Here is a 27,767-nt window from a genome sequence, read left to right on the forward strand (position 1 = left end):
ACGTCACTCAGGGACTAGTAGTCACTGAGCAAAAGCGCACAGTCATTGTATGCGCTGGGATGTCACTAGTAGTAACTAATCGTCGTGAATCTTACATTCCTACAATTGTTATCTTATCAATGAAAACATAACAGTCCCATGTCATTGTGTTAATTGTTGAAATTTAAAATTATAATTAGAATGCAGAGCAAGTCAAAAGTCTGTTAATTTATCCGAGCTTTAATATGCCATGGAAATTGGAAAATGTAATGCAGATTCAGAGGAGAGCAGGTGGTCTACAGTGAATATGGGTAAAAGGGGGGAAATCAATGTTATATAAATAAATGTACTGGCTAAGGTATTGTATATCCTGAGCATGAATCCTCAACAAATATTCTGTAGACAGGGCATTTAATGATTTTCTTCTGGGAAGAAAAGTAACATGTTCTCCCCAAAAGACTTCAAAAGCCTGTATATAATTGAGAATATGGTATGCTTAAAACAGAGGATTGACTACGTGGCATGGATTTCCTGAGGATACATACAAATCAGGGCTAATTGTATGGCAAACTCGAGACACATTAACTCTGGTAGTGTGTGTACATGAATGTGAAAGGCCTCCAGAGCAGCAGCCGGGAGCCCGGCCGGAGACGAGGAAGGCGGGGAGGACATGACGAGTGAAGGTAGGAGACAGGGGGAGAGAGGTTGGGGCAGGAAGGCAGGGGAAGAGAGGAGGGGAAAAAAAAATACAAAAAAACAAATCGACTCACCTGCACCTTGCGACGGCGGCACTTCTCCGGTCTCCCTCTTCGGCATGGGAGACCGGCAACGTCGAAAATCTCTCTGGCACTTCTCCGGTCTCCCTCTTCGGCATGGGAGACCGGCAACGTCGACGGCGGCGGTTCCCTCCAGGCCACGGGAGCCCCGCGGGCGCCGCCATACTGCTTGCCGTCTTCCTTCTTCCCCCGGGCTGCGGGGGGCGGGCACTTCCGGCCGGCCGCGCTAGGATTGGCCGGCCGGCCAGTCACGGGGCGGGAAACGGGGGAGAAGAGACGCAGTAGTGCCGGCAATGCCGGACCAGACTCGGGGGCGTTCCCGGCGTCGCGTGACGTCGGCAAAAGGCAAAGAATGTCAGGAACGCCCCCGTGTCTGGTCCGGCATTGACGGACAGGCCCCTCGTCCAATGGCAAGGCTCCGTTTACGGAGCCAGCCAATCAATGACGAGGGCCGACCCAAAGCACCCTACAGTTCTCAACAGGATTTCGCCTGCGCGAAAAGCTGCGCAGAGCGCAGCTTTCGCTAGGCAAAACCTAAAAAGGGGAAGTCCTTCACATGTGTGGGCAACACTAGTACTAACAACCAAAGCTGAGAATCTACTAATGTAGGAACTTAAATTTAGAACCAACTCAATGCTTTGATTATGAGTTAGGTGGTCCGATGACGCCAGAATTACAGGTTTTTCCAGATCGAATTCAATTTGTTTTCCAAAATCTAACCTGTTTAAAATAGGAGGAGGCACCATGGCAGGTTGGGAGGCAGGGGGGGTGATTTGGTGACCGCCAAGTGCAAGGCCAGTCTTGGAATATTGTGCATTTAGCTGTTAATGCTGCCCTGGGGTGTCACTGGGGTTCGTGCCCTGGTGCTCTACCTCTCTCCCAGGGGAAATGGTTGCTGGTGGGGCAATGAGCTAAGTGGCAGTAGTTTTCGGGATGGTGGAAGGTGGGGTAGCATTATACCAAAAGCGCATGATTGTTTTAATTCAATGTGGTTAGCTTGACGACTTCTAGATATTGTATTACGAAGTTGTGTTTATTTTAACATGAACAATGTAGGCATCGCTTTCCAAATGGTTGATGCTGTCTGCCGCCATACGTCCCCTGTACACAGTCATCCTTCTGTCCTTTCAACACTGTGTATTCAGGGTACAGTACTTCTTTTTTAAGCAGTATTTTGAAATACGATGCTATTCTCTCATGGTCAACTTGATGCTTCGTTCTCAAGCTCCATTTTCATGCTGTGTTTGCATAGTGAATGTTTTTCCAAGGTCTCACCAATTGGCTCTATGATGTGATTCTCATGAGACCCTAACTTTGATTTGTAGCGATATTTGCATTAACTGTAAAGGTGTTTCAGGTGCCCCTCAGAATATGAATCTGGGATAATGTTGACAAATGAGATTTGAAGATCTTTCACACCAGCTGTGTGAATCTTATTGTATTTCATCCTATAAAATGGGCGGTACCCAGAGGATGTTGACTCACTCTCCCCTGATCTTTAGATGGTGACACTCTCTTGTTCTGACCTCTGATTTACAACCTTAGAACTGAATTATGCTGGATTCTGTCTATTCATGTTCTGCGTGCATTCTGAACTTCATGCATTTTATTGAATTAATGAGTGATTGATTCCAACTGTTGATATTTTTGCCTTCTGTAATGGATTAAGCCTTTAATAAACCTTGATGGTTTTCACTTTAATATCTGTTCTTTTTTATTGTGAAGCCATAATGTGCTTCACATTTAACTTCTGAAATGTTATTTGGAGGATCAGATCCAGTGAGGAGCAACAAAATCCTAAGGGGAGTGCAGTGTTATCCATGGCCAGGAGGAAAATTGATCCCGCTTGCTGTTGCCAGGACAAGTGGGTCTGTGCTCTCTCACTCAGGCTGTTGTAATCTCTCCCCTTCTGGGAGCAATGGAGCAGGGAGCGCTAAAAGACGCGTGACTGGAGGAAGCATGGGGGATGGGCGATGTTGCAATTTCCGGAGGCCTCTTCCTCTAGCCTGGACAACTTGCTGCTAGCGGGGAGGTGGTAATGTAAGGCGGCAGGAGGCCGGTGCCAGAATACTTAAAGTGCTAGGGAAGCTTTGTCACATGCCCCTTGTAATGTTTGCAGTGGTTGGGTGGGTGGGGGGCTTTACCTGTGCCCAGAGTCCCTGCACCTTGTGCAACCTCCTGCTAGGTCTTACCAGATGAACCTGCCTATTCTCATCACGGTATGACAGCAGCATAGTTATACAAGGGGAGATGGTACACTAAAACAGCTGACTGCAGTGTGAAAAAAACAATACAATGGCAGTCTAGTGAGTGAGTGTGAGCGAAAAGCTACTGATGAAGCACTGGGACGAAATAATAAGGAGGTAAAGACATCAAAACTGAAAAATGCAGAAAAACTGAATGCACTTAAAGGAACCGAGACGATAGTGGAGTTCGAATTAAAAGAAACAGAAAACGTTTTTACACTGAATTAGAGATACTTGAATACAACAATGGCATGATATTAATGTGATCTTTGTTTTTCGAGACTATGAAGGGGTCCATGGGCTGAGTTATTGCCTTTGGGAAGCGTGTGTTATTGTACGTGTTTGAGTAAGGAGTAGATATTATCAATATGGAATACAAATAACCAAAATGCAAATAGGGTTCGAGTCAATATGCCTGCCCTGCCATGTAAAACTTGTTTTGTGATTGACTTCTAGGACAAAGAAGGTGGTTTCATGGTGAGGGACTCCAGCCAACTGGGAATGTACACTGTGTCTCTGTATACAAAGTTTAAAGGGTGAGTTTCGCATCTGATTTGCATTTTATTTTCTTAAAACATGAATTGATGATGTTTGTGCAGACATGGGGATCTTGTTGCCGGGCAAAGACAAAGGGCCAGTGAGGTGGAATTGTGGGCTCACTGCGTGTTTTTGCAATGCTTTTTCAAGCTTGCAAATAAGCTGCGGTTTGGAGGAAGCAGCCAATGTCACCTTAGTGGTGACTGTTCCACAATAATGCAGGTCAGTCATGGACACCATTTATTGACACTGTATTGGCTTCTAAAATGGACTTTATACTCACAATCTTCAAGCAGACTGTGTAAAACTGGTATGCACAGTGCATCCCCTGTCCACATGAAGTATGCTTTTATGTCCAATTACAATAGACGGAGTGAGCTGGAACCAGCTGAACTAAAGGCGCATTGTGGCTCGGTGGATAACTGGTTAGAGGAGGTAGCAGTGTGGAGGATTTTAGAAAGAGGCCTGTAAGCTGAATTCCATTGGAGGGGAAAAGGAGGTCAAATTTATGGAAGAAAGCCTGGTAGAAAATCTTCAATCCAAGTATTTCCAGTCCCCACCACAGTGTGGTTTCCAAGGCCGGACTTACCTTTGTGCCACTCGGTTTTGCCGGTGGCTGCAGGCCTGGGGGCTGCTATCGGAGCAGTGCAGCTGTCATGGCCAAACCATACTTCCTTGGCTGCAGTTTGGTCATCGTAACATGCAGTGTTTGGCTGGATTTTAGCATTCTTGCCAAGGCTGATTTTGATTTCCTTTCCCACCTTGATTGGTTCATCCAATATTGCTTTGGGAAAATAATGTTTCATAGATTTAATACATGAGAGCAACAATCCCTCAATAAAATCTCATCTCTAGTCGCCTGTAATAAAGAAGTGACCTGGCTGCTCAACAGTAATGAAATATTACGGTTGAGTTAAGGCGTCACCGTGCCAACTTCAAGAACCAGCAGCCAAGAGGAAAGAAAGGTCACGGAACATAATAAAAGGGCCTTTCTTCTTCTGCTCTGTTTTTTCTAGACAAAAAGTTGTAAGCAGAAAGGAGACATTTGTGACAACATACACTACAGGAAAGATAGAATCTCTCTGTATGTTTCTACACATTCTGAGCTACAGATTAAAAAAAAAAATCTGACCTATATTAAATTGATTCTAATGTCATTTTGCAACAAATATCTAACTTCTTTTCTCTGAATTTTTATTTGTGGGCTAGTGCTTTTTCATCTATTCTTCATGTTAACAAACACCCTACTCAAAGGATTTAAGTGGTTTATAGGAATGGTGATGGTTTGACTATGTATTATAAGGAATAAAGTAATCCCTGCCGTGAATTATAAGGATAAAGCAAGTCACCAACAATATCCAATTTTGCAAGCTAGCGGTCCAATATATAATTTAGTAATTTGACTATGTGGCTTTAGAATTTGATTAAATGGAGGGTAATGGTTGTAGTCTAAGAGGAAATCTCAATCAAAAGTGATGTTTCCTCACTCTTGGTCTTTTGAATGAGCTGGCTGAGGAACTGGCTTAGTGATCAGAAACAAGGTGTGCTAGTAAATGGAGTTCAGCTTGTGCAGGGAGGTCACCAGTGGAGTGAGACCTACAAGGTACCACAGCCCATCCTCTTCATGGGTGTAAACATAGGTAGGCTTCTGTTAAAGTGATACGTAGATCTATCATGGGCAAGATACCTTTGTACCAATTGAAGAATGAGTAAAGCTGCTATGAAACCTGGCTGAGTGGTCAGAAAGGTAGCAACTAAGATTCAATGCAGCTAAGTACATGTCGTGAAGGAGCAGCCATTTGAGAAGGAGAAATCCTAGAAAGCAGATTAGGTCTGGGGGAATCGATAGTGAGGTCCATTCTTCAGTAGTCAGTCAAAGAATTGTATTCACAATGTTTCTTGCATAAAAGAATATACATCAAAATCAAGTAATGCTCCAGTAATACTGAGATGCGACAAGGCAATAAGGGACATACAGAGGGATTTGGGTAATGATAAGGAGAAGCATAACATGCAGGACAAATTACTTTTTGTCACAGCTGATTAAGTCTTCAAACAGATAAAGATCAACGTAAAACTGGCCAGCCAAACGCAGCAGAGATGGTGCAAGCTGTACATCAGAAAATTGAGGAACAAGAGAGAAAGGAGGATGTCCTTACCTGTGATCTTGAAAACATGGCAGACATGCGAGCCATCGAAGAAACACATTGAAATAAATATAGAGAAGGGGATGAGTTATAGTGTGGCTGTAGACCGATTCTGATAGTAAGACTTTCATCTGGGACGTTCTGAAGAGATAGAAGTAGTTATAGGAGTGAAAGAGGCTTAGAGTACAGAGGAGCCCAGACTTTGTAGAGTCTGCTGTCTACGAATAGGCATAGAACTGAATAAAATAGCTTGGTCTTGTTAGCATTTTATACCTGTTAGACTTGGCATCTTTTGCGTGTTTCCCCAGTCTTTTTGCGTTCTGAACTGCCGGTTTTGACTCTGTTTTTACTGCTTAAGTCTCTCTGCGCACTTTCTCACTGCTGTTCAGTGTTAAAGTGCAAGTGCTCCTGTTGTAAATTATTTTATGGATTGGTGTTTCCATGATTGGCATATTTGTTTTACTGGTGAGGCCCTAGTAAAGTGCACTGAAAGTGCCCAGGCTGGTAAATCAAACGCTACTAGGGGGCTTGCAGCACTGGTTGTGCCACCCAAAGAAGTAGCCCTGAAAAGGTAACTCAGACCTGCCACAGCAGAGTCATGTGCGCAGTTTGTAACTGCCATGTCGACCTGGCAAGTGCACCCACTTGCCAGGCCCCAACCTTCCCTTTTTCCACATTTCAGCCCATTGAGCACCGGAGCAGGGGGAAAGGACAGGAATGCGATGTATCTGATAGATACAGCACATTCCTGCCCTTTTCTTTTGCCGTAGGACAGCGCAGTAGGAAGGCCTGCGGCGCTGCCCGAAGGCAAAACGTCATAAATTAGGCCCACAATGTGCCAATAGGGGATGCCGGTGTTGTGCATGTTCGCTGGACCTATTCTTATCCGCTGACTTCCATTGCTGTGTGATGTATTCCTATAGGTTCTGTATCGATCCCCCTATTCCTGACCCTGTTCTGGTTAACAAGTTAACTAGCAGCCATCCCATGATGCAGAAACCGTTATCTGATTAAGCCACACTACGGCACAGGAATGTGTTATCTGATTAGGTCATAACGCTTGCCATCTAATTAGACAAGCGGTATTCCTCCAGCCCCTGATAAGGCATACGGAGTTCTCAAAACAAATCAAACCTATGACAACCTGGGAAAAACCCTGCGGCCATTGTTTTGATTTCATCGAGAACTTCAGCAAAAGAATGTGCTAACGACCAAGTCGTATGACATCCTTATTGACGTATCTATGTCCATCCTTACGTCAATCTCGGCACCTTACAGGTATAAATATTACCGGTATTGCCTTAAGCAAACACACGCGGTGGTGACGAGATCGGAGCAGCCAGACTTGCCGAAGCCCAGAGCAGAGCAGACCCCGCTGGCGCAGCCCCGCCTTCCTGACGCGCTGAGAACGAGACGCTGCTTTCTCCTGCCGAGAAATCCAGCTTCGGCGCTTCCGGGTAGCCCTCGCAGGCAGCCTGGAATATCGAGACCAGAGACGAGAGATACCATCCCTCATTCATCCTAGATTCCAGGTACAGAACTGAATAACCCCTTGCAGAGAATTCTTGAGTCAGTCACTTGGCAAAACAAACTTAACTTAAACTGCTACTTTCTATTCCCGCCCACGTATTAGGCTTAGGTCAGGTACACCGGGGTAGGCGTAGTTAGAAACACCAGTTGAGTACGATTAGTCAAATGTATATATGTATGTATCTATTTTATCCATTTTAAACCACCTTATGGCTTAGAAACCATATAAATGTTTTTACAGTATTATTTTATACTTCTGCTTTTATTGTATGCACTTTACTTAACCATAAGTATTGCAATAATATCGATCCATTTCTCTTGTACGAGAAAAGAGACTGATCAATAAATAACATCTTTTATTGAACACGCCCGTCTCTTCCTTTTCTCTACAATCTGGTGAGACTAAGAATGCACGTACTGACTGAGTAAAATAAGTTGTCTTTTGTTTTCACACGACTCTAGAGATACACTCTTGATTAGGGGAGAGCAAAGTTGTCATGTTCTATGGTTGTCAGAAACTAAATCCCTTCTTGTCTATCCAGGGAGGTTCAACTCCTCCTTGCCTATTCGAGAAAGTTTCTAGTGAACTCTGAGCTAGCTGGCAAACCCAAAACTTTAAGTCTAATATCGACAATAGAAGACCTAGTTAACGTCTGGTCTAGGCCTATACTATTGAAGGTATTATTCCAATGCGCAGAGCCTATTGGGATAATAGGAACTACACTACATGGCGCCCAAACGTTTGGAAAGGCGATAAAACTAACGCAAGACATTAGAGTAACTCAGTCGTGCTTTTTCACTCAGACCCCTTTTTTCCCATAATACTCCAAAGACGTCTGGAGTGGGTGAAAGGTCATATCCGCCAAACCTCGCAGGAGGAAACTCCTATGTATGGTTCTTGGTTTAGTCAACGTTGAAGGATACACTGTTCCAAAATATTGTGCATCTAATCTTTGCTTCCATAAAGAAACCTGATCTGCAACTAAACAAAATAAACTTCCTGACAGTAGAATGTCAGAAACTGAAGAAGAAAGAGAGATAGCTAGAGTAGCAGCTGAACTCGTAACAGCTGATAATACTATGCAAGAAGCAGACCCGAATTTAATACTCATCGGGGTCAACATAAGGAAATCTATAACTTTGAAACTTATAGAAAATGGACTGACACCTAGAGGTGGCACAGTCATATTCGTAATAGAGGCACACGAATATCGGCAGACAGAGGTATTCTATTCATGGATACATTTTCCAGCAGCAAACGCTGTAACAAAGGTCTTCCACCATTACAAAACAGAGGAACCTCCTGAAGAACACACTCCTTTCGAGGAGGTGGAAGTACCACTTAAATTCCAAGAGCATCTGCTCTTGTTTAATGGCGCCCTAAAACACAACAATCACATCACCAGGCTCGGTCCATTAGGTAGACCAGGAGCAACGTGGCCGGTCCTAGCCGGATACACACCACATCCAGACATCGAAAGAATGTCTGCAGCAGATCTTCTAATACAACTGAAACAATTAATAAAAGTACATAGACAATTAGTCCAATATGTAATGCGGACTTCAACAATCCAACCAGCAATTAAAATTCCACAGCTGACCCCTCATCAGGGGAACACAAATAAAATTACACCACAGAACATACAGTCCTGCCTAGGTAAAGTACCAGCTAAACGGGAACAAATACCATTCTGGTTAGCACAAAAAATCACCCAAATAGAGGCGGTGTTTCCAGACACCACCCCTGTGGATAAACACAGGATTCTGACTATCTGTCTTCCAATGGGAATCGCACCACACGTGGAGGACTGTGACACTTGGGGTACAGTCTTTGCTTCCATCTACACAAAAACGCACGGTGTTCCATCCATTTCGGTAATACCAGATGTGCTAAAACAAATTCAAGACGAATACGGTCCAGAACCCGCTTTAACTCTTGGTATGAAATTACTGAAAGACTTCAAGCAGGTCTCGGCTATATTACTAGCCAATATAAAGGGAGAAGCAGCAAACGTGGCGATCCGCCAGAGGTTAAAAGAGACAGATATAGCAGACCAACCAGCTGAAATGGCCAGAATTATAGAAAAATCCTATGAAGAACTAGGTAGAGATAGTTTGGGTGGAATACCAGTGAAGCCCCAACTAATTGAAAGTCCTGAAAAAATATTTATTAAAAATAACCTAAACAGTCAAAAGAAGAACTGGGATGGAAACAAACAATCCAATCCAAAAGAAAAGAGATTCCAGTCCAGAGGAAGGTCTCCTCGGCGGAGAGAAAGATCTCCGGACCAAGGACCCAAGTCTCCCCAAAGTGAGCCCTCTGTGAAAAAATACAACCTTAGAAATAGGGATAATATAAAGAAACCGGATAGATATCAAGATTTTGATACACGTCCCTCTCAATCTTTTCAGACTTCCTCGCAGAAATCGGAAAGAAGAGGACGATCGGAACCCAGGAAAGGGCACGTCAAGTCCAAAGACAAGGAACCTGCTCATCCAAATAAGAAATTACAATTTCCAAAAAAGAAGGTAGCCAGTATTAAAGTAGTTAACAATGCCGAGAATACTGAGGACACAACTGAAAAACGGAGAATGGGCTCAGACAATGCTAGACAGCGCAGCAGAAGTGAGCATAGCTCGCAAAGTCCTTATGAATCATCTGGAGACAGTGGACACGAATGAATATCTTCAAGTGGAAACTGCAGACACCAGAGTTAGCAAACCTCACAAAATATATGAAATAACTTTACGTATAGAAGGGGATAAGACTAGAAAAATAAGGGGACTATTTTGGGATAATCTCTCCAAGGGCTATGACATCCTTCTAGCTGAAAAAGACTGGCCACCAGAGTTTGTCAGGGACTGCCCTCATGGCGAAGAAATAATTATGCCTGCCTTCTCAAATCATATCCCAATTCATAAAAAATATACACTTGCAAGAAAGTGGGCAGTAGCTCAAGCTCCTGCTTTATATAAAAATCACGTAGGATGGGATGAGGACTCTCCTCCTCACAAAATCCAGTTAAAATCACAACCTACTGCACAAAGACAGCGCCCAATTAAGCAAGAAGCTAAAAAACAGGTAAAAGAAATCCTAGATCAACTAGAATACCAGGGGGTGATTGAAACTTGCACCTCACAAATGAACAACCCTTTGTTTCCTGTCTCCAAACCAGACAATTCATATCGTCTAGTTTTGGATTACGGACACCTTAACTCATGTTGCAAAACTTTTGCAGTGCAAAACTCGCATAGTGCAGCACTAATGAATAACATAGTGCGCAAAAAATACAAAACAACATTAGACATCTCTAATGGATTCTTTTGTCAAAATATAGCACCAGAGAGCAGATATTTGTCTGCGTTCTCAATAAATGGCACTCAAAAACAATTCTGTCGGTTAGCCCAGGGATACAAGAACAGCCCTGGAGTATTCTCAGCGAGAGTAACAGAATTACTACAAACATACGATGACGAGGCATTATCATATGTCGACGACATTTACCTAACAGATGATGACTTGGATACTCACTTGAAGAGAGTGAACACCATAATACTTGGGTTTGCAGCAGAGGGTTACAAATTCAACTTTAAAAAATCCAGAATTGCCCATCTAACAGTCCTGTTCTTAGGATATGAATTATCAAGTGAAGGCAAAAGCCTGGCTGACAATTTCCTAGAGAAATGTGCCGTACTCCAAGCACCTAGAACACTAAAAAACCTACAGTCAATTCTAGGCTTCCTAAATTTCGTAAGAACATACATTGCAAATTACGCAGAAAGGGTCAAACCCCTTTATGATCTAATAAAACCAGATTTTAAAAGAACCAATTGGACTCAAACACACACAGAAATTTTGAGATCCTTACAAACAGACATGTTAATTAAAACAAAATTAGAAACACGTGATAACACACGCAATCTTGTGATTCGAGTCATCCCAGGAAGATGCGGATTCACATACCTGACCTCTAATGAGGGAGAAAAGGTACCAATTGCATTCAAATCACACTTGTACACTAAAGCTGAAATGAAATTTAGCCCAACGGAAAAAATTCTAACTGCAACACAGACAGCTATAGCAAAAGAACGTGCCCTGGCACAAGGTAAACGAATAATAATCGTGACACCGATACCAGCCTTGGAGGCGGTAACAAAGGCAAGCATTCCGAATGCTAAAGCACTACATCCAAGGTGGATACAGTGGGCTAATTCTCTTGCTGCAACAGACGTGGTATACGAATTTGATCCCAATTTAAAAACACAAGAATTTCTCCAATACGAATTCGAATGTCCTCCGCCGACCGAAATTCTGCCTCTAGAACATTACGGCTGTATAATATACACAGACGGATCAGCACAACCCGCAGTGGAGGGTAAACAAGCTTACAGTGCTGCGTGCGCGATTGTTAAAGGTCGCTGGCACGAAGGGAAATTTAAACCAGCTATCACCAAAACACAATCTCTGGGAGACTGTACAGCTCAGCGAGCTGAACTGCTAGCATTCAAGATGGCGCTTGAAAATACCGATCGAGAATTCCCCACACTCATAGTGTGCGATTCGTATTATTGCGTCCAGTCTTACAATGAATACTTACAGATCTGGCTTCAGAATGGTTTTAAGGATGCAAAAGGAGGCACAATCAAGCATAAAATGCTCTGGGAACAAGTAGTTCTTTTACAGAAAGAACTACCAAAGACTCACGTGATACATACACTGAGTCATCAACGTGATGGCGTTCACGTTGCAGGGAATTCATTGGCTGATGAGGCCGCGAAGGCAGCTGTGCAAACGGCTTCCGTAGCTGCCATCACACGGTCAAAAACAAAAATAGACAGCGAAATATTACAGGCTGTCAGCGCTACAGAAAAGGATTCGATAGAAACACTCCCGAAAGGCTTTCCAGTAAAATACTCATACATAACTGATGCAAACAATGTTCCTTTTGCTCGAATCCCTGGAGTGGGGGATAGGGCAATTCCAAACATGGAACATAGGTTAGGACTAATAATAGCGGCACACGAAGGACTTGCTTCTATACATGCCGGCGTCTCAGCCACAGTATCATTATTAAAACAGAGATACTGGTGGCCACAAATGAGAAGACAAACGCGGAACTATGTTCTAGAATGTGAAATATGTCAAAGAATGAAAGTATCAACGGTGAGACGACCAGCACAGACGCCCCTTCTAATCTCAGATAAACCATTAGCTTGTGTTTACCTGGACCACTGTGGTACCTTACAACGGGATGGTAACTATAAATATATCTTGGTGGCAGTGGATTCATGCACGAGATTCATATGGATGTGGCCCCAGCGAACGGCTGACGCCAGAACTGTTATAAAAGATTTGCGAGTCTTTATCGGCACATACGCAATTGGCATGCTGCATTCGGACCATGGTCCTGCTTTTAGCTCTAGAGCTTATAAGGAGGCCATGGTCAGCATGGGCGTAACATTGCGGTACTCTTGTCCATTTCACCCTGAGGGGAACGGAATTGTAGAAAGAAAAAACCGTGACATAAAGCAATCTATAACAGCAAAGGTATTAGGTTCGGGGGCTGGGTGGGTCAAACATCTAATAAGTGTCCAACGTAGTCTAAATAACCTGCCAAGAAATTCTCTGAAGGGATTCAGTCCGTACGAATTATTGTTTGGAACTAGGATGTTAGTCTTAGATCTTGACAGTCAGACTTCAGTGGTAAAAGAAAAAAGCTTTGATATCAAAGATCGTTTGGCTATTTTGCAGGACTTAAACAAAACAAGAAAAGACCTGAGCAACATAAAGTTGAAACAGCAGCCAACAACCGTTGAAGAACCACCACCTGTCCCAGCAAGACCTGTCTGGATTCCAAAAGTCGGGGATCTAGTCAGAGAAAAGATCGCGGTAAAGAAGGAATTTGGGCCTTCTTACAGAAAAGCAGTTCCTGTCTTGTCCATCAACGGGACAAGATCAGTTGTACTACCGCCGCTTGCTGGTAAAAAGGAGAACCGTGTTGTATCCATCGACCTGGTAAAACCACAATCATGTGGCCGATAACAAACAGTAGGCCAAGTGGACTCCCGATAAGTAGTAGAACACCAAGGTTTGCTACCAATACAGAGGTCCTAACTAAGAGGCTAATCACATTCGAAACGCCTACATAAGAACAACAAGGACTGTGCAACAATGCAATGGAACTTAAACCTCTGAAAACCCAAATAAAAACATTTAGTAGAGACACACCAACCTACAATGAAGTAACAAACGAATATGCAAGAAACAGTAATCCTGAAGCAATTGGAACAATTGACAGAACTGCATCCGGCTACTTCATTAACTTCGATGATTCCTCTGAAGACCTAAGTGAATCAAAAACACAGCCATCAACAAAAACCTTTAAAGATAAAGCTAAAGAACTTTTGAAACAGCTGAAAGAAACATATCTGATTTCTCCATGGATTGAATTTTGAGTGGGCTTTGGTGCATTTATCCTCATACTTTGGCTCATCATGGTACTAACTTTGGGACGCTTCATTGAGGGAAAATATGCTAAAATGGACACAGCAAGTCAGAAAATCAACTTGATCCTCAAGCCACACACATCTTCACACGTCGAGAAAAGAGAACTTTCTTCAGTCAACTTCACAGCCAATCCTATACCGGGTGGGGTAGCATGGGACAATACTGACTACGAAATGTATGGTCCGGTTGAAATCCTGAAATATCCACACCAAATCAAGATCTCGTTGAGTGACTTTGTAAAAACAAGCTCATTTGCTGATGATTGGGACTTTGAAAGTATAAATAATATGATGTCTGACTTAGTGATGTCTGCTAAATTTACCAAACATGATTATTTGCAGGGTTCGACTAATTATGATAGTATGTACTGTTACAACCACTATGGTAACCATTTTCTACATAAATCTGCACAACCTAGAAATGTTTTAAATTATAATCAATGGGAACATTGTGCAACCCCTCCAAAAGGAAGCTCAAGAACCTTTTACGACAAATATTCATACTTTTCAGGGTTCAACACAAGTAATGCTGAAACATTTTATTTCAAATTGTCAAATAAGACAGGGACAAAGACCATGCTAACAAACACAAAATTGATATATTCAGACTCGTTTTTTGAACAAATGAATACTTTTGGGTTTGATTATTGGGACAAAAATGTTGAAGTAAAAAGTGTTTGGGGTACAAAAGAATGGCAAGTACAAGGTATAGAATCATTGTTTAGAGCCTGCATGATCCCAGAACAAATTATATTTTTGAATGACACTGTTCAACAAACCACCTGTCTTGGCTTAGCCAAAATCAAAGACTTAAATAAACCGTCTATTCCAAAGCCAACAATGGAAAGCAATAGCTCTACAGATGAAGAGATAGACGTAAACTATATATTAAACCAAAACAGAACACATCCTGATTGGAAACAGTGGTTGATCTGGCCCACAGATACTAATAACTGTCAAGACAGATTCCTGAACAAAACACAGGGGTTCAAATTGACCAGGCCAGACCCTAGATATTCCCAAAGACAACACCCAGGGATAATAACCACCTACAGTGTGGGCAAATTATGCCTTCAATGGCTACAAACTTCCACACTGACAGAAATTAAGCAACACCTAACTTTACTTACTGATGGTGCTGACTTGCGTGATTTCATTATGGGACCACGCAAACAGCGTCAAAAACGCTTCATAGCAGCCTCTATATATGCAGCTTACAACGAGGCCTGGAAGGTAACTCAAATTGAGACAGCAGAAAGTATACGGGAAATTGACCGTATTAATTTGGAAAAATCACTTTCTGTAGTGGACAATGGGTTAATGACTCTGTCCTCCAGAATTTTTTCTTTGGACAGCATTGTGTCTTCAGCAATCGACATAATATCGCAAGACTTACTGTTGTTACAACACGGTCAGTCTCAATTGCGTTCTATTGTACAGCTTGGCTGGACGTTACAAAATCTGCGTTCAGGCTATGTGCCTTGGCGTTTAATCAACACAACGTCACTATTCAATATCTTTAACCTTACTGATAAACAAATCAGTATGGCACAAAAGGGTGCTGATTATACAATCCTGAGCATTGAGAAACTCGAGAGATTACCAGTGACAATGTCAGAACGACCTGTCAGTGAATGGATAATACATGGGATAATTAATATTCCAATATCAACCTTCAGGTTTCAATACTGCCAAAAATATATACAGGCTGGCATGTACGAAAAATTGGGAAAAGGGTACATTAAAACAACATGGAATTTGCCCTATTCACATGCATGTGTCAGTAATAAAGGACAGAAAGTGTTTCTTAGTGGCAATAATTGTGCGATGTCACTAAGCGGTACACTTCTGTGTAATGGAATTAGTTTGCATGGAGCCTGTGAAGGGAACTCAAATAACCTTTCATGTCACCAGCTAGGCACACCTGCTACAGAGATAGAACCATTCTTTCAAAGACTCTATAATGGGAGTTACATTCTAATTGTGGACCGCAGATGCTGTAGTCTTATGCCCGGGACTCCTTATCTCGTAACTACGACTGCGAAGGTCAAGTGCTGTGGACGCTTATTGTTCCCCAGCTCCTTTCCAGACAGGGAGGCAAGGGCATGGCCCAACTTGAAAATTACTTCTATTCGAATAGACACTTTAAGCAGAATGAAAACAGTGCTTCTTCAGACGCCGACCAGACTCACGTCATCAAAAGAAACATATGATCTCTTAGTCGCAAGGACGACTGCAGAGATTCACTCATTGTTATCAACTAATTCCCCCATACATTTCGCAGAAATCCTGAATGAAATCTTAAATATTTCTGATACCAGTGGAGTCTCAAAAGTATTTAAGACAGTATTTTCGATGGCATTAACACCATTCAAAGCCATACTGGGTATTTTTCCAGATTTCGTCCATTCGATTTTTGGCGGACTTCCCCTCATTTTAGGACTAATTGCAGGAATCCTATTCTTGGTCCTGATATTTCGTTATGGCAAACCGTGTCACAGACAAAACACCTGCGACAAGGGAAGAAACAATCCGAGCCATTGGATACCGGGACCGGATATCAAAAATCCTGGGACTATCCCGGCTTGGAGACCTGAACATGACTTGGTTTCTTTCATTTCGACCAATGTGGCATCGATGTGTTTTACCTGTATTAAGGTGCCTGCTGTGCGGAGAAGAATGCGTGTTGGACACCTGTCTGACGCTACAATCGGATGCGCCTATGGATGCAGAAACATTGTTGAGCCCAATAAAGGCTCATGCTTTGTGCTGCCCTCAACGGCTGCCAATCCTGATGACGGCATTCGTGGAGACTTCACCACTACGATTAAGGGGTAGTGAAGTTCAAGATGAAAGCAGCATTGATCAGGTACGACCTTCTGTCAGCAATACTAATCAAAACGTCAATGGAGACAATCATGCACATGAATGCATGGTTACATCCTTTTCCGAGTTAGTGGAACTCTCCCAGGAAGCTGTTGACAGCTTTTTCGACAGTCTAAATGATATGATGTTCTCACCAGAGCAGAAATAGAGACTTTTGAGCAAGCTAGCACACGGCGTTCCCTGAATTTGGCCTTCAACTTTAATAACAGAATACCATGAACAATTTTCCCTCCAGTTCACGGACAGCAATTTTTCAGCAGCCCCAAAATATTTTTACGATTTTTCGGGACACTTATCTTCTGCTTAAAGTAAGAACTATTCTTAAAGAACTAAAATTTCTATTTTTAGAAACTTTATAGACATTAGCTGCCCGCTGGTATGTTCATAATTATTTTTATTCTGTGATGAAATGGTCTCGAACCTTTTTTCTTCTGTATTAAGAGCCATTTCATGTGTAAATTCTCATATACCAATTAGCAATAATGTATACATATGCGTGATTACTTTAGCATTATTCTGCAGCTTGCGTGCATATAATACATGTGACTGTTATTTCCGTATATTAGATAAATTCAAAATGCATTTTATGTATTTTGGGGTGGTAAGGTATACACGATACTCTACAGTATGTTTTACTATGCCTAGATTAGTAAACATGGCCATAGTTAGCGTGGAGTGGGTGTGATGTATTCCTATAGGTTCTGTATCGATCCCCCTATTCCTGACCCTGTTCTGGTTAACAAGTTAACTAGCAGCCATCCCATGATGCAGAAACCGTTATCTGATTAAGCCACACTACGGCACAGGAACGTGTTATCTGATTAGGTCATAACGCTTGCCATCTAATTAGACAAGCGATATTCCTCCAGCTCCTGATAAGGCATACGGAGTTCTCAAAACAAATCAAACCTATGACAACCTGGGAAAAACCCTGCGGCCATTGTTTTGATTTCATCGAGAACTTCAGCAAAAGAATGTGCTAACGACCAAGTCGTATGACATCCTTATTGACGTATCTATGTCCATCCTTACGTCAATCTCGGCACCTTACAGGTATAAATATTACCGGTATTGCCTTAAGCAAACACACGCGGTGGTGACGAGATCGGAGCAGCCAGACTTGCCGAAGCCCAGAGCAGAGCAGACCCCGCTGGCGCAGCCCCGCCTTCCTGACGCGCTGAGAACGAGACGCTGATTTCTCCTGCCGAGAAATCCAGCTTCGGCGCTTCCGGGTAGCCCTCGCAGGCAGCCTGGAATATCGAGACCAGAGACGAGAGATACCATCCCTCATTCATCCTAGATTCCAGGTACAGAACTGAATAACCCCTTGCAGAGAATTCTTGAGTCAGTCACTTGGCAAAACAAACTTAACTTAAACTGCTACTTTCTATTCCCGCCCACGTATTAGGCTTAGGTCAGGTACACTGGGGTAGGCGTAGTTAGAAACACCAGTTGAGTACGATTAGTCAAATGTATATATGTATGTATCTATTTTATCCATTTTAAACCACCTTATGGCTTAGAAACCATATAAATGTTTTTACAGTATTATTTTATACTTCTGCTTTTATTGTATGCACTTTACTTAACCATAAGTATTGCAATAATATCGATCCATTTCTCTTGTACGAGAAAAGAGACTGATCAATAAATAACATCTTTTATTGAACATGCCCGTCTCTTCCTTTTCTCTACAATCTGGTGAGACTAAGAATGCACGTACTGACTGAGTAAAATAAGTTGTCTTTTGTTTTCACACGACTCTAGAGATACACTCTTGATTAGGGGAGAGTAAAGTTGTCATGTTCTATGGTTGTCAGAAACTAAATCCCTTCTTGTCTATCCAGGGAGGTTCAACTCCTCCTTGCCCATTCGAGAAAGTTTCTAGTGAACTCTGAGCTAGCTGGCAAACCCAAAACTTTAAGTCTAATATCGACAATAGAAGACCTAGTTAACGTCTGGTCTAGGCCTATACTATTGAAGGTATTATTCCAATGCGCAGAGCCTATTGGGATAATAGGAACTACACTACAGCTGAGGAATGATTGGATCAAAATAACCATACTTGTACCCTAATGCCAAACAGGGGTACACAAAGTATTCTTGTTTCCTAAACTAAAGCTAAAGAATCTACTCCTGGGACTCCAAAAAACACTAATGATCTGCAATTCAAGGCAACTCACATGCAGCTTTACACAAACAACGTATCACATTTGTGCAGCTTTTTCCTCATACCACCCTTAAGCCAAGCCCATGGAATGCCTGTGCTAAATAGGCAGAATCCCTGACTTATTAGCATATGAGCACAGATCCCAAGGGCTCACTAAGGGCAGAAATACTGAAATTGACCGTATGGGTATTGTTGGAAATGGAGATCTCTAGTTACCAAGGGTTTGCACCTTTGTTCAAGTAGGAACCCTTCCTTCTAATCAGGATAAGGGAGTTACACTCCTACAATAACCCTTGCTCAACCCCTTGGTAGCTTGGCACGAGGAATCAGGCTTATCTAAGAGGCAGTGTGTAAAGCATTTGCACATAACCAACAGTAATACAGTGTAAGCACTACAAAAGGACACCACAACAATTTAGAAAAAAATCCAATATTTTTAGACAAGACCAAACGATAGATATCCACAAAACAGTCCTTTAGAAATCTTCAGTTATCAAAATTAAATTGAAAAACAGTTCCTTGAAGTCGATAGCTCTGTCTGGGGCTATCACGGCGTTGTGAACAACAAATTCAAACAGTTCTGGCTGACCGCGGCATAGTGTGCCACCTATGGTGTCAGGAAGACCCGCAAAACCGTACCTTTAGAAATTCAGTGCGTTTGCAACCTCTCATTGAGCTCTGAAAACACGGAGTCCGCAGGCATCGGTTCTGGAAGTTGGTGCAGGAGTCGTCGGACCCTTGAAGTCACACGTGTTGCAGATCGAACTCCTCGCGGTTGAAGTCAGGCGCACCGGCGTCTGCAGGCATCGGATGCTGCGGTGCGAAGTGCAGCGGTACAGCGTGCAGTGCCCTCAGGTCGCTGTGCAGGCAGCGGCTTGGTGACGGTCATCCAGCGGCGTCTGTGAGACCGAAGCTTTGGTGCGAAGTGATGCGATTCTTGTCGCGGTGCTGGCAGGTCAAAGTACAAGCAGCGTCGTCGTCGTTGCTGAAGAGCTGTAGTAGGCTGACGAACTGGAGTCGATGGCGCCGGCATCGGTGGGCCAAGGCTGCGGTGCAGGATGAGGGTAGTGCGTCATGTAACTTACGAGCCGTGCCCTAGAACTACGGGGTAAGCAGCGGCGTCTATGTCAGCGTGAAGCGTCGTCGTTGGGGATACCAGGGTGACAATGTGAAGCGAGGTGGTGCGGAGTGCAGTGCCCACAAGTCATGATGCAAGCAGCGGCTCAGTGACTTCTGATGGCGCAAGGGGCCTCATAAATGAGGCCCTGAGTATTTCATAATTCGCATCACTTGCAAAATTTGAATAGTATCCCCCAATCAGTTCTAGTGTTATATTTCACATCGGTACCCCGACATTGGTTTAGAGAACATCGTACTCTTTCCCTACATCATCTCCCCTTCATTTCATATGAACGAGCCTTATAAGGATATAATTCCAAATAAGAACAGAATCCCTTATAGTGACTGAATGCCTTATAAGGAATGATGCCTTTTAAGGACTTCTCCTAGTTCATGACGAGGGTGGATTCTGCCCGACTGATATTGCTAAGACGTCATCCTTAGCACATATGTCTAATTTATGAGTACACTATCCAGGGGGGCATACTTCACTTCTCCTATCTACGCACAAAAGTTTAATCCCCAACGTCATCCTCATACTAAACAAAGGGTAACACATGTACATAGACTGTATAAATACAGTACCTCTTGCTGTCAGTAAGCAGGAGGGAACCAAGACTTCAAGGCTGACACACTGACCAGAGGCGCTGCGGCTCCGGCATGCCAGTGCTCCAGCTGACAGTGATCTAACCATCCCTTGCGGGGTGTCCAACTCAAGTCCAGGACAAAGTCCCACACTCTCACTATTCAGGTATGGGGGTTTGACTGAATCCTAGCGGGATTCTTGGCTCTTAGATTCTAGGCTCTTAGACTATAAAGGCTCTTAGGCTTATTAGCTCTTTAGCACCTATTCACATGCAAGGTACACTCAGGTACATCTAGACATGCATTTTATATTCATGTATAGGTTCATGACTATTAAAAATTGGTAGAGCTGTACTAATCCTTTTTATTCACTGTACTGCTGATACTATATCTCTGCTACTGTCTTACAGTTATAGCAGCGCACTTATTTTACATGAATGGAACAACGGTACAATAAATTCTTATTGTAAACATGCTTGACTGTTTCTTCTGTGTATCTCTCTGAGAGCAAAACAAGCAAGCACGAGTGACTAGGTGAAAAGTAGTATATTGTTTCCACTCGTTTGAGGTTATTATGTTCTGAAAGTTGCACAAACTAATCTCTCTGATAACAGGAGATTCTAGTAGCACTGCGAGCTAGCTAATGCAAACACATAGGCTGACTTATTTGGTGGGGTTGTATGGAGTCAGTTTGCTACCAACCCCACAGTATATGTTATCTGCAAATGCGTAGGTCCTGCATGAAGGGTACTATTGCAACTACTCTACACTAGCATCCTGCATTGTTGAGATACAGCCTGATTGGAAAAGCGCTAGGCATTCTGTTGGCCGACACAGCATGTAATAGCATGGACTATAGTGGCATTTTGTTTTCTGCAACAGCAGCAATTTTAAGTAATTTGCTAACTTGCACATAAATAAGGATGAGCACACAGTTGTCGTTCCTGAACACTGGTGGTGTTTCTCTTGCATAGAACTTAAGATAAGTCAGACTATGTCAGACAGACACTAACTCTCCTCTGTCAGAAATATTGCATAGTGTTCATTAACTACCCCCTTTCGTGCACGTATTTTAACCACCACATACATTATTTACTGTTGTAGGGTATGATCGTTTTAGCTCTTACGACAAATTTAAAAATGTTGGCATATTTTGAGTTATTCATAATTAACTGCCAGCTTCTAAAATTGTACTATAAAATGCATGGTGTGGCCCAATTATTTCGAGTTTTCTTGTACATAAAATTCCCTAAGCTCTCCTGAATAGGGTTGAGTTTTCGTTCTCAGTGTTGCATGAAGTTCTTATTTTTTTAAAATATGGGTGTTTTTGACTCCTGGTATGGCTTGCATGATCATCAAATTTGTCTTGATATTATGTCACAAGTTTTACCTGTATCCTTTGAATTTGTGAAACTTTTTTCATGTACTGAAGGATATATTTTTATTCTTCCTCAATGTGTTTCTTATTTTAAGAGACGGCTCTTCAGCAGTAAGACATTACCACATAAAGGAAACATCAAACTTTCCAAAGCAGTACTACCTTGCAGAGAAACACACCTTCGCATCCATTCCCGAGATGATTGAATATCATAAGCACAATGCCGCAGGTATGTTGACTGACTTACTACCATTCCAGCTAACCTATGAAAGTGCCTAGGACATTGCATAGCAGTTGTTAACCTACTTGAACATGAAATGGCAAATTTCCATTGCAGATTAATTTTCAAAGCTCTCCCGATTTAAAACACTATTTTTATGATGTATGTTATGCCTAAAGAAAGTTAAGGAGGGGAGTTTGCTTTAATGGTATAGTAGTAAAATGAGCACAGAGTGTGAAACGATTTAAACTCTAACCAGGTTCGAATCCAACACCTGTACTGTAGCACCAGCCTTCAAAACCTGCTTCAACAGAACATTTCAATAACTAATCATTAAGGTGTCAGTAAGGAGAAAGCAGAAACAATGCACAAAGGAAGTCAGTTAGGAATCCACATCTTTGATGCAGGATGTAATTGGAAATCCAGGTGTGAGTGAAAGTATTAGAGCAGTTAGCTAAACTCTGCCCTACATATTCCAACTTATACCCCCTACCAAGAAGTTGAATCTACAGATGAGGCAGATTGAGAAGGTCACTCAGGAGGGAGTTACAGTGGTTGGCTTGCAACATGGTGGAACATTTAATCAGTATTGGACAAATGCTTGAATGTATCTGTTAAGGGGTTTATATAGTACTTGTTTTCTTTATTTGAGTTTTTTTATAGTGCTCACAGCTTCCTCAGAGCTCTTTGGAGGGGTAGGTACAGCAAAGAAAAGAAAGTGCCAGAGATAGAGATAAGTAAGATACATTGAGACATATTAACTCTTATGTGGCCTAGTTCCTGTCCACACTTCTGCACCTGGAAAGCTTCTATTAATAGGGGGATTTTCAGATCCTTTCTGAAGATTCTGTAGTTTATTTTATTTCTGAGCATTGGGTTAAAATCATTCCCAAGGTGTTGACCAAAGAACTTTACAGTTATTCTTTATTCTTTTGGACTTGGTTTAGCGTAAAAGTACTAATTTGGATAATATTGGTTTCCTCTGAAAAGGTAAACACTGGCTAGATTCTGCATGCAAGTGGGTCTTTTCCATTGAAAGCCTTGTGTGCAAGACAAATAATTTTGAATCTGATTATTTGATGCATCAGAAAGTGGTGAGGCCGAAGTGGGAGGAGCAAGATAGCGGGCTGACACCGCCACGGAGCACACCGCATGGGGAAGCCTCTCCACACTCGGCGGTATACGGAATTGTGCTCGACCCGGAGCGGAGGAAATAATGGATTAAATCGGCTGTTTATCTATTTAATCCAAAGGGCCAACTTGACCACAAAATTCCAGGAACGATAAGCGAAGAAAACTTGAGGATGTATGCAAGTAATTGGCGCTGATAGAGGCAGGCGCGGGCTGCTGGCGTTCAGGCTGCTACGCTGGCTGTCCGGCTGCCGCTCGACACGCAACGGGCCAGGGCTGCTTTTCGGCTTCCCATTGATGCTGCTTTCGAGGCAGGACATGGCGCCTCCGAAGAATCCTCTGAGGGGGACACGGGCTGGTCGTGCCCTTGCCAATACTGAGATAGGAGGGGATACAAGCAAGACTGCTGCTACTGAGAGTAAGGTTGGAGGGTCTGCTGTCGGTAAGCCAATAATGCGTCTATTTCAGACAGGGAAAGCTGCTGAGCTGCTTGCAACCGGGTTGGTGAGTCAGATGGATGATAGCAACAAACTTTCTGAAACATTGTTGGAGGCAGTACCCACGTGTCTGAGTGAGATTAAACATTTTTCACAGTCCGGGACACAATGTAGCACTGAGGTTGGTGCTGGGATGAAAAGGGGGTACAAAGAGATGCAGAGACTGATCTGTCTATAGAGGGCAGCCAGGCTATCCCTACGCCAGTGAGTTCGCCGTACACGGGCGAGTTAATGAGTCAGTTCCTAATGGAGTCCCTAATGGAGCTGAGGGGCGGACTTTCTGAGAATAATAATCTGGGGCTCGCAGTTAACAATGTAGTTATCAATGATAGCGCTGACAGTGGAGAGATGTGTAATAATGCCTTGGAGGAATGGGAAGAGCTGGCATCTCACAGCGACATTACTCTAGTAGCTTCAATAGCGGGAGTAGGAGCTGGTGTCAGATTTAATAGGACCCCCCCCCTGGAAAGAAAACTAAGGCTACAGTCAGAAATAAGAAGACACCCCAGAGGCAGACCATTACAGCAGGGCTTTTCTCAAACTAACATGCATGGAAAATGTAATTCAGAAAATAGCTCTCTCCGTAAATGGGTCCAAGCAAAGGGAGGAGTGAAAAGTATGGTCTCCCAAATCACTGGTAATAGCCCTAATGAGAATAATACTGAAAGCAATACGGCGAGCAGTATTCTGGTCGGAAAACGAGTTGAGAAAGGGGACAGCTCTGCTGAAAAACGAATGGAGATGGGTGCTAGCACTCGACTAGCATTTACCACAGCAGCCACAGCAGCATCACTTCCAGTGGAAACAACTCAGCCTCCGGAGACTCTGACCCGACACTCACTTCGATAATGCAGTTTTTGAGAGATCGACAAACTGAAGCTCAAGGTCATTATATACAGGCAAAATCAGATACAGATAAGATGTCACAATTGTTGCAGGAGATGTCAGTAAAAGTTGGGGTTCTTGCTAGCGATGTATTGAATCTACAACAGAGAGTTGGAGAGACGGAACAAACTGTAAGCCTTACAGACACTATGCTTCGGAAACAGGTTACTCAAATTTCAGCCCTTCAGCTTAAGCTTGAGGATTTAGAAAATCGTCAGTGCGCCATAATTTGCGATTATTTGGTATTCCTCAAGGAGCGGATCCCAGGGCCTATCTTGTACAGCTATTCCAGAGGGCTTTCCCTGACTTATCTGATTGGGACAGGGATTCTCAGCTGCAGAGAGTACTTAGGCTCCCAATTGTTAAACATAACCTGGAAAGCAGATACCCTCGTCCATTCATAGTTTTTTTTGGGAACTGTTTCTTAAGGCAGGCAGTTTCTCTTAATGCTCGACCCTATACACCGGTTACTGTGGAGTCTGTTACCTGTTTTGTTAGATCAGATCTCTGTAAAATCACTATGGATAGGCATTGGCAGCTCCGTCAGTTAATTGATCCGCTTAATGCTCTCGGGTCCAAGTGTTTCTACAAGAACTGGCAGATCTGAAGGTCTTCAAAGATTGATGGTCTTACTTTTTCAATGATGAACATGATGTTAAGTCGGCCATTGCTAAATGGCAAATGGAAGCTGCTCAGAAGTCTTATAAATGGTATATATGCTTTACTAGTGATAGGACAACTAGTCTTTTTGGATTCGTTTAAATGACACTGTTTATCTTCTGTTTTCTCTTTTTGCTTGGGCTGGGTGTTCGGGTGTGGGATGGCTACCGTAGCGGGGGTGGCTCTGGAGTGCTGCCCATTCAGCGGCAGCTGGTTAAAGGGAGAATTCTTCCTTCAAGTAACAGGGAGGGGGTAGGGTTTTCTAGGGGCTCTCAGGTCAGAGGGAGGACTGGATGGGGTGTGGGGGTAGGGGGGCAAACATTTTAAAAAAAGGACATCATTAGGGTAAAATGTAGTTATCACAAGAGATCACTAATAAGTCATCAGGCTTTGTTTTCTTTTTTACTTTTATTTAGGTTAATTTTTGTTGGTAGGGGAATATTGATAAGGAATAGAATTCAGTATGGTTAAGATAAAATGTATGGTATGGAATGTGTCCAGACTCAATAGTGCCAATAAACGACAATTGGTGCAGGAAGAGTTAAAATTGCATCAACCGCATTTAGTTCTGATAACTGAAACTCATTTGGCCTATAAAGATCGTCATTTGTTAAAGCATTTGGGATATGAAACAATTGTTAGTACTTCCCAAACAATATCCATGAAAGGAACTGCTGTATTAAAAGATGAAAGGTTCTTTTCTAAAGTAGCTAAGACAATGGCTGACCCAAAAGTCGATGGGCATTAGCCCAAATTGAAATCCGTGGCAACAAATATGTATTTGGTTCAATATCTGGACCAAATACTGATGATCCTGGCATATTTGATTTTCTCAATTTAGAGCTGCTGAATTGGGATGGGGAATGTTTGATAATGGGTGATTTTAATTGTGCTATGGATTATACCATCGATTCTACAAAAAGAGGGGGTACTAGTAGAATGGAAAAAGTTAGGGCAGCTATACTTGAAATGGCCCGATTACAATCTTTGCAGGATGCTTGGAGGCAGATATATCCACTTATCCTGTGTTACACTTATTATTCGGCCCTGCACAAATCTTACTCTAGAATCGACATGGCCTGGGTCTCTGACAGTTTAGTATCAGGACTAGAAATTGCAATATGCCCTCGGGTGACATCTGACCATAACCCTATTTTGTTATCTTTTACAGTTATTCCTGAAGCTAAAAATGTTAGAGCATTTTCTTTTCATAGATATCTGCTTACTGATGGGGAATATGTATCCAGTATGAAGCAACAATTAGAGTTTTTTTAGGAAAATGCAGGGACAGCTTCCCCATTGATCGTTTGGGATACCATGAAAGCTTATGTTAGAGGAATGACCCAACAATACATTTGGCATCAGAATAAGCAAAGGAAAAGTAATATGGAGAAACTGAATATGGCCTTACAAAACAGGGAAAAGCAACATGTTGAGGCGGTAATATGATGTCAACCAGACCAGGATCAGCTCTTTCTTTCTTTATTAGATGCAAGAACAGCAATGAAAAAATTCTTTAGCCGAAAAATAGTGTTGAGGTATAATAAGTACCGCCAGGAACAATATGAATATGTTGAACATATTGGTAAAGTTTTAGCTTTTTAATCAGCAGAAGCAAAGGCCCAAACTAAAATGAATGCTATAAAGAGTGCAGATGGTACTTTACACAACCATACCTCAGCTATTCTGGAGTAGTTCTCATTCCTTTATCAGAAACTTTATTTGTCTTCTGCTATAGCTGATAAGGAGGACATTACCCAATATATTCTAGAAAGTAATCTTCCGGTTCTGAGCGAAGACGAGGTAACATCATTAGATAATACTGTATCATTGGAAGAAATAGGAACAGCTATTTCTGCACTACCTTCAGGCAAAGCTGCAGGGGTAGATTCAATACCTATTGAATATTATAAGGGTTTTAAAAGCACTTTGCTTACACCATCTAGTGCAGTTATCCAATATATTGGTATAGACAGTAAAATGCCGGAGTCATGGAATATGATCCAGATTGTTTTTTTTCTTAAAAAGGGCACAATACCTACAGATTGTGGATCATACCGACCCATCTCCCTCATAAATACAGATGCAAAGATCTTTTCGAAAATTCTCGCAAATCGACTTGCCCCAATGATGTCAGGTTTGGTGTCTGATATCCAACATGGTTTTATACCTGGCAGAGATACTACAGCTCACGTTAATATGGCCATTGGGGCATTTAATTATGCAGAGAAAGAGGGGGTGGGTTTGGGTATGATCCTTTTAGACGCTGAAAAGGCCTTTGACAAGGTCAGGTGGGAATTCTTATGGGCTGTATTGAGTGCATTTGGCCTTGGGAGGCAGTTCAGACAGTGGGTGGGTGCCTTATATCATAAACCTACAGTTAAGCTCTCATATTCTGGATCATATTCTACTTCATTTGATATTTCTTGTGGGACGAGGCAGGGTTGCCCTCTTTCCCCGCTGTTATTTGCTCTTTATATAGAACCGTTTATACGTATCCTACAAGCTAATAAA

General features: G+C 42.5%; 1 protein-coding gene across 1 annotated transcript in view; it reads left to right on the forward strand.

Annotated features, from left to right (window-relative positions):
* The window catches only part of TEC (tec protein tyrosine kinase), a 589,535-nt gene that overhangs the window by 483,108 nt on the left and 78,660 nt on the right, over nucleotides 1–27,767 (forward strand). Inside the window, exons 11-12 of the mRNA XM_078678221.1 lie at nucleotides 3,458–3,537; nucleotides 21,956–22,089. Coding sequence (XP_078534347.1) covers nucleotides 3,458–3,537; nucleotides 21,956–22,089 — 214 coding nt within the window. The remainder of the gene's footprint in view (nucleotides 1–3,457; nucleotides 3,538–21,955; nucleotides 22,090–27,767) is intronic.

This window comes from Lissotriton helveticus, chromosome 2_2 (assembly GCF_964261635.1).
Source record: "Lissotriton helveticus chromosome 2_2, aLisHel1.1, whole genome shotgun sequence".
NCBI lineage: Eukaryota > Metazoa > Chordata > Amphibia > Caudata > Salamandridae > Lissotriton > Lissotriton helveticus.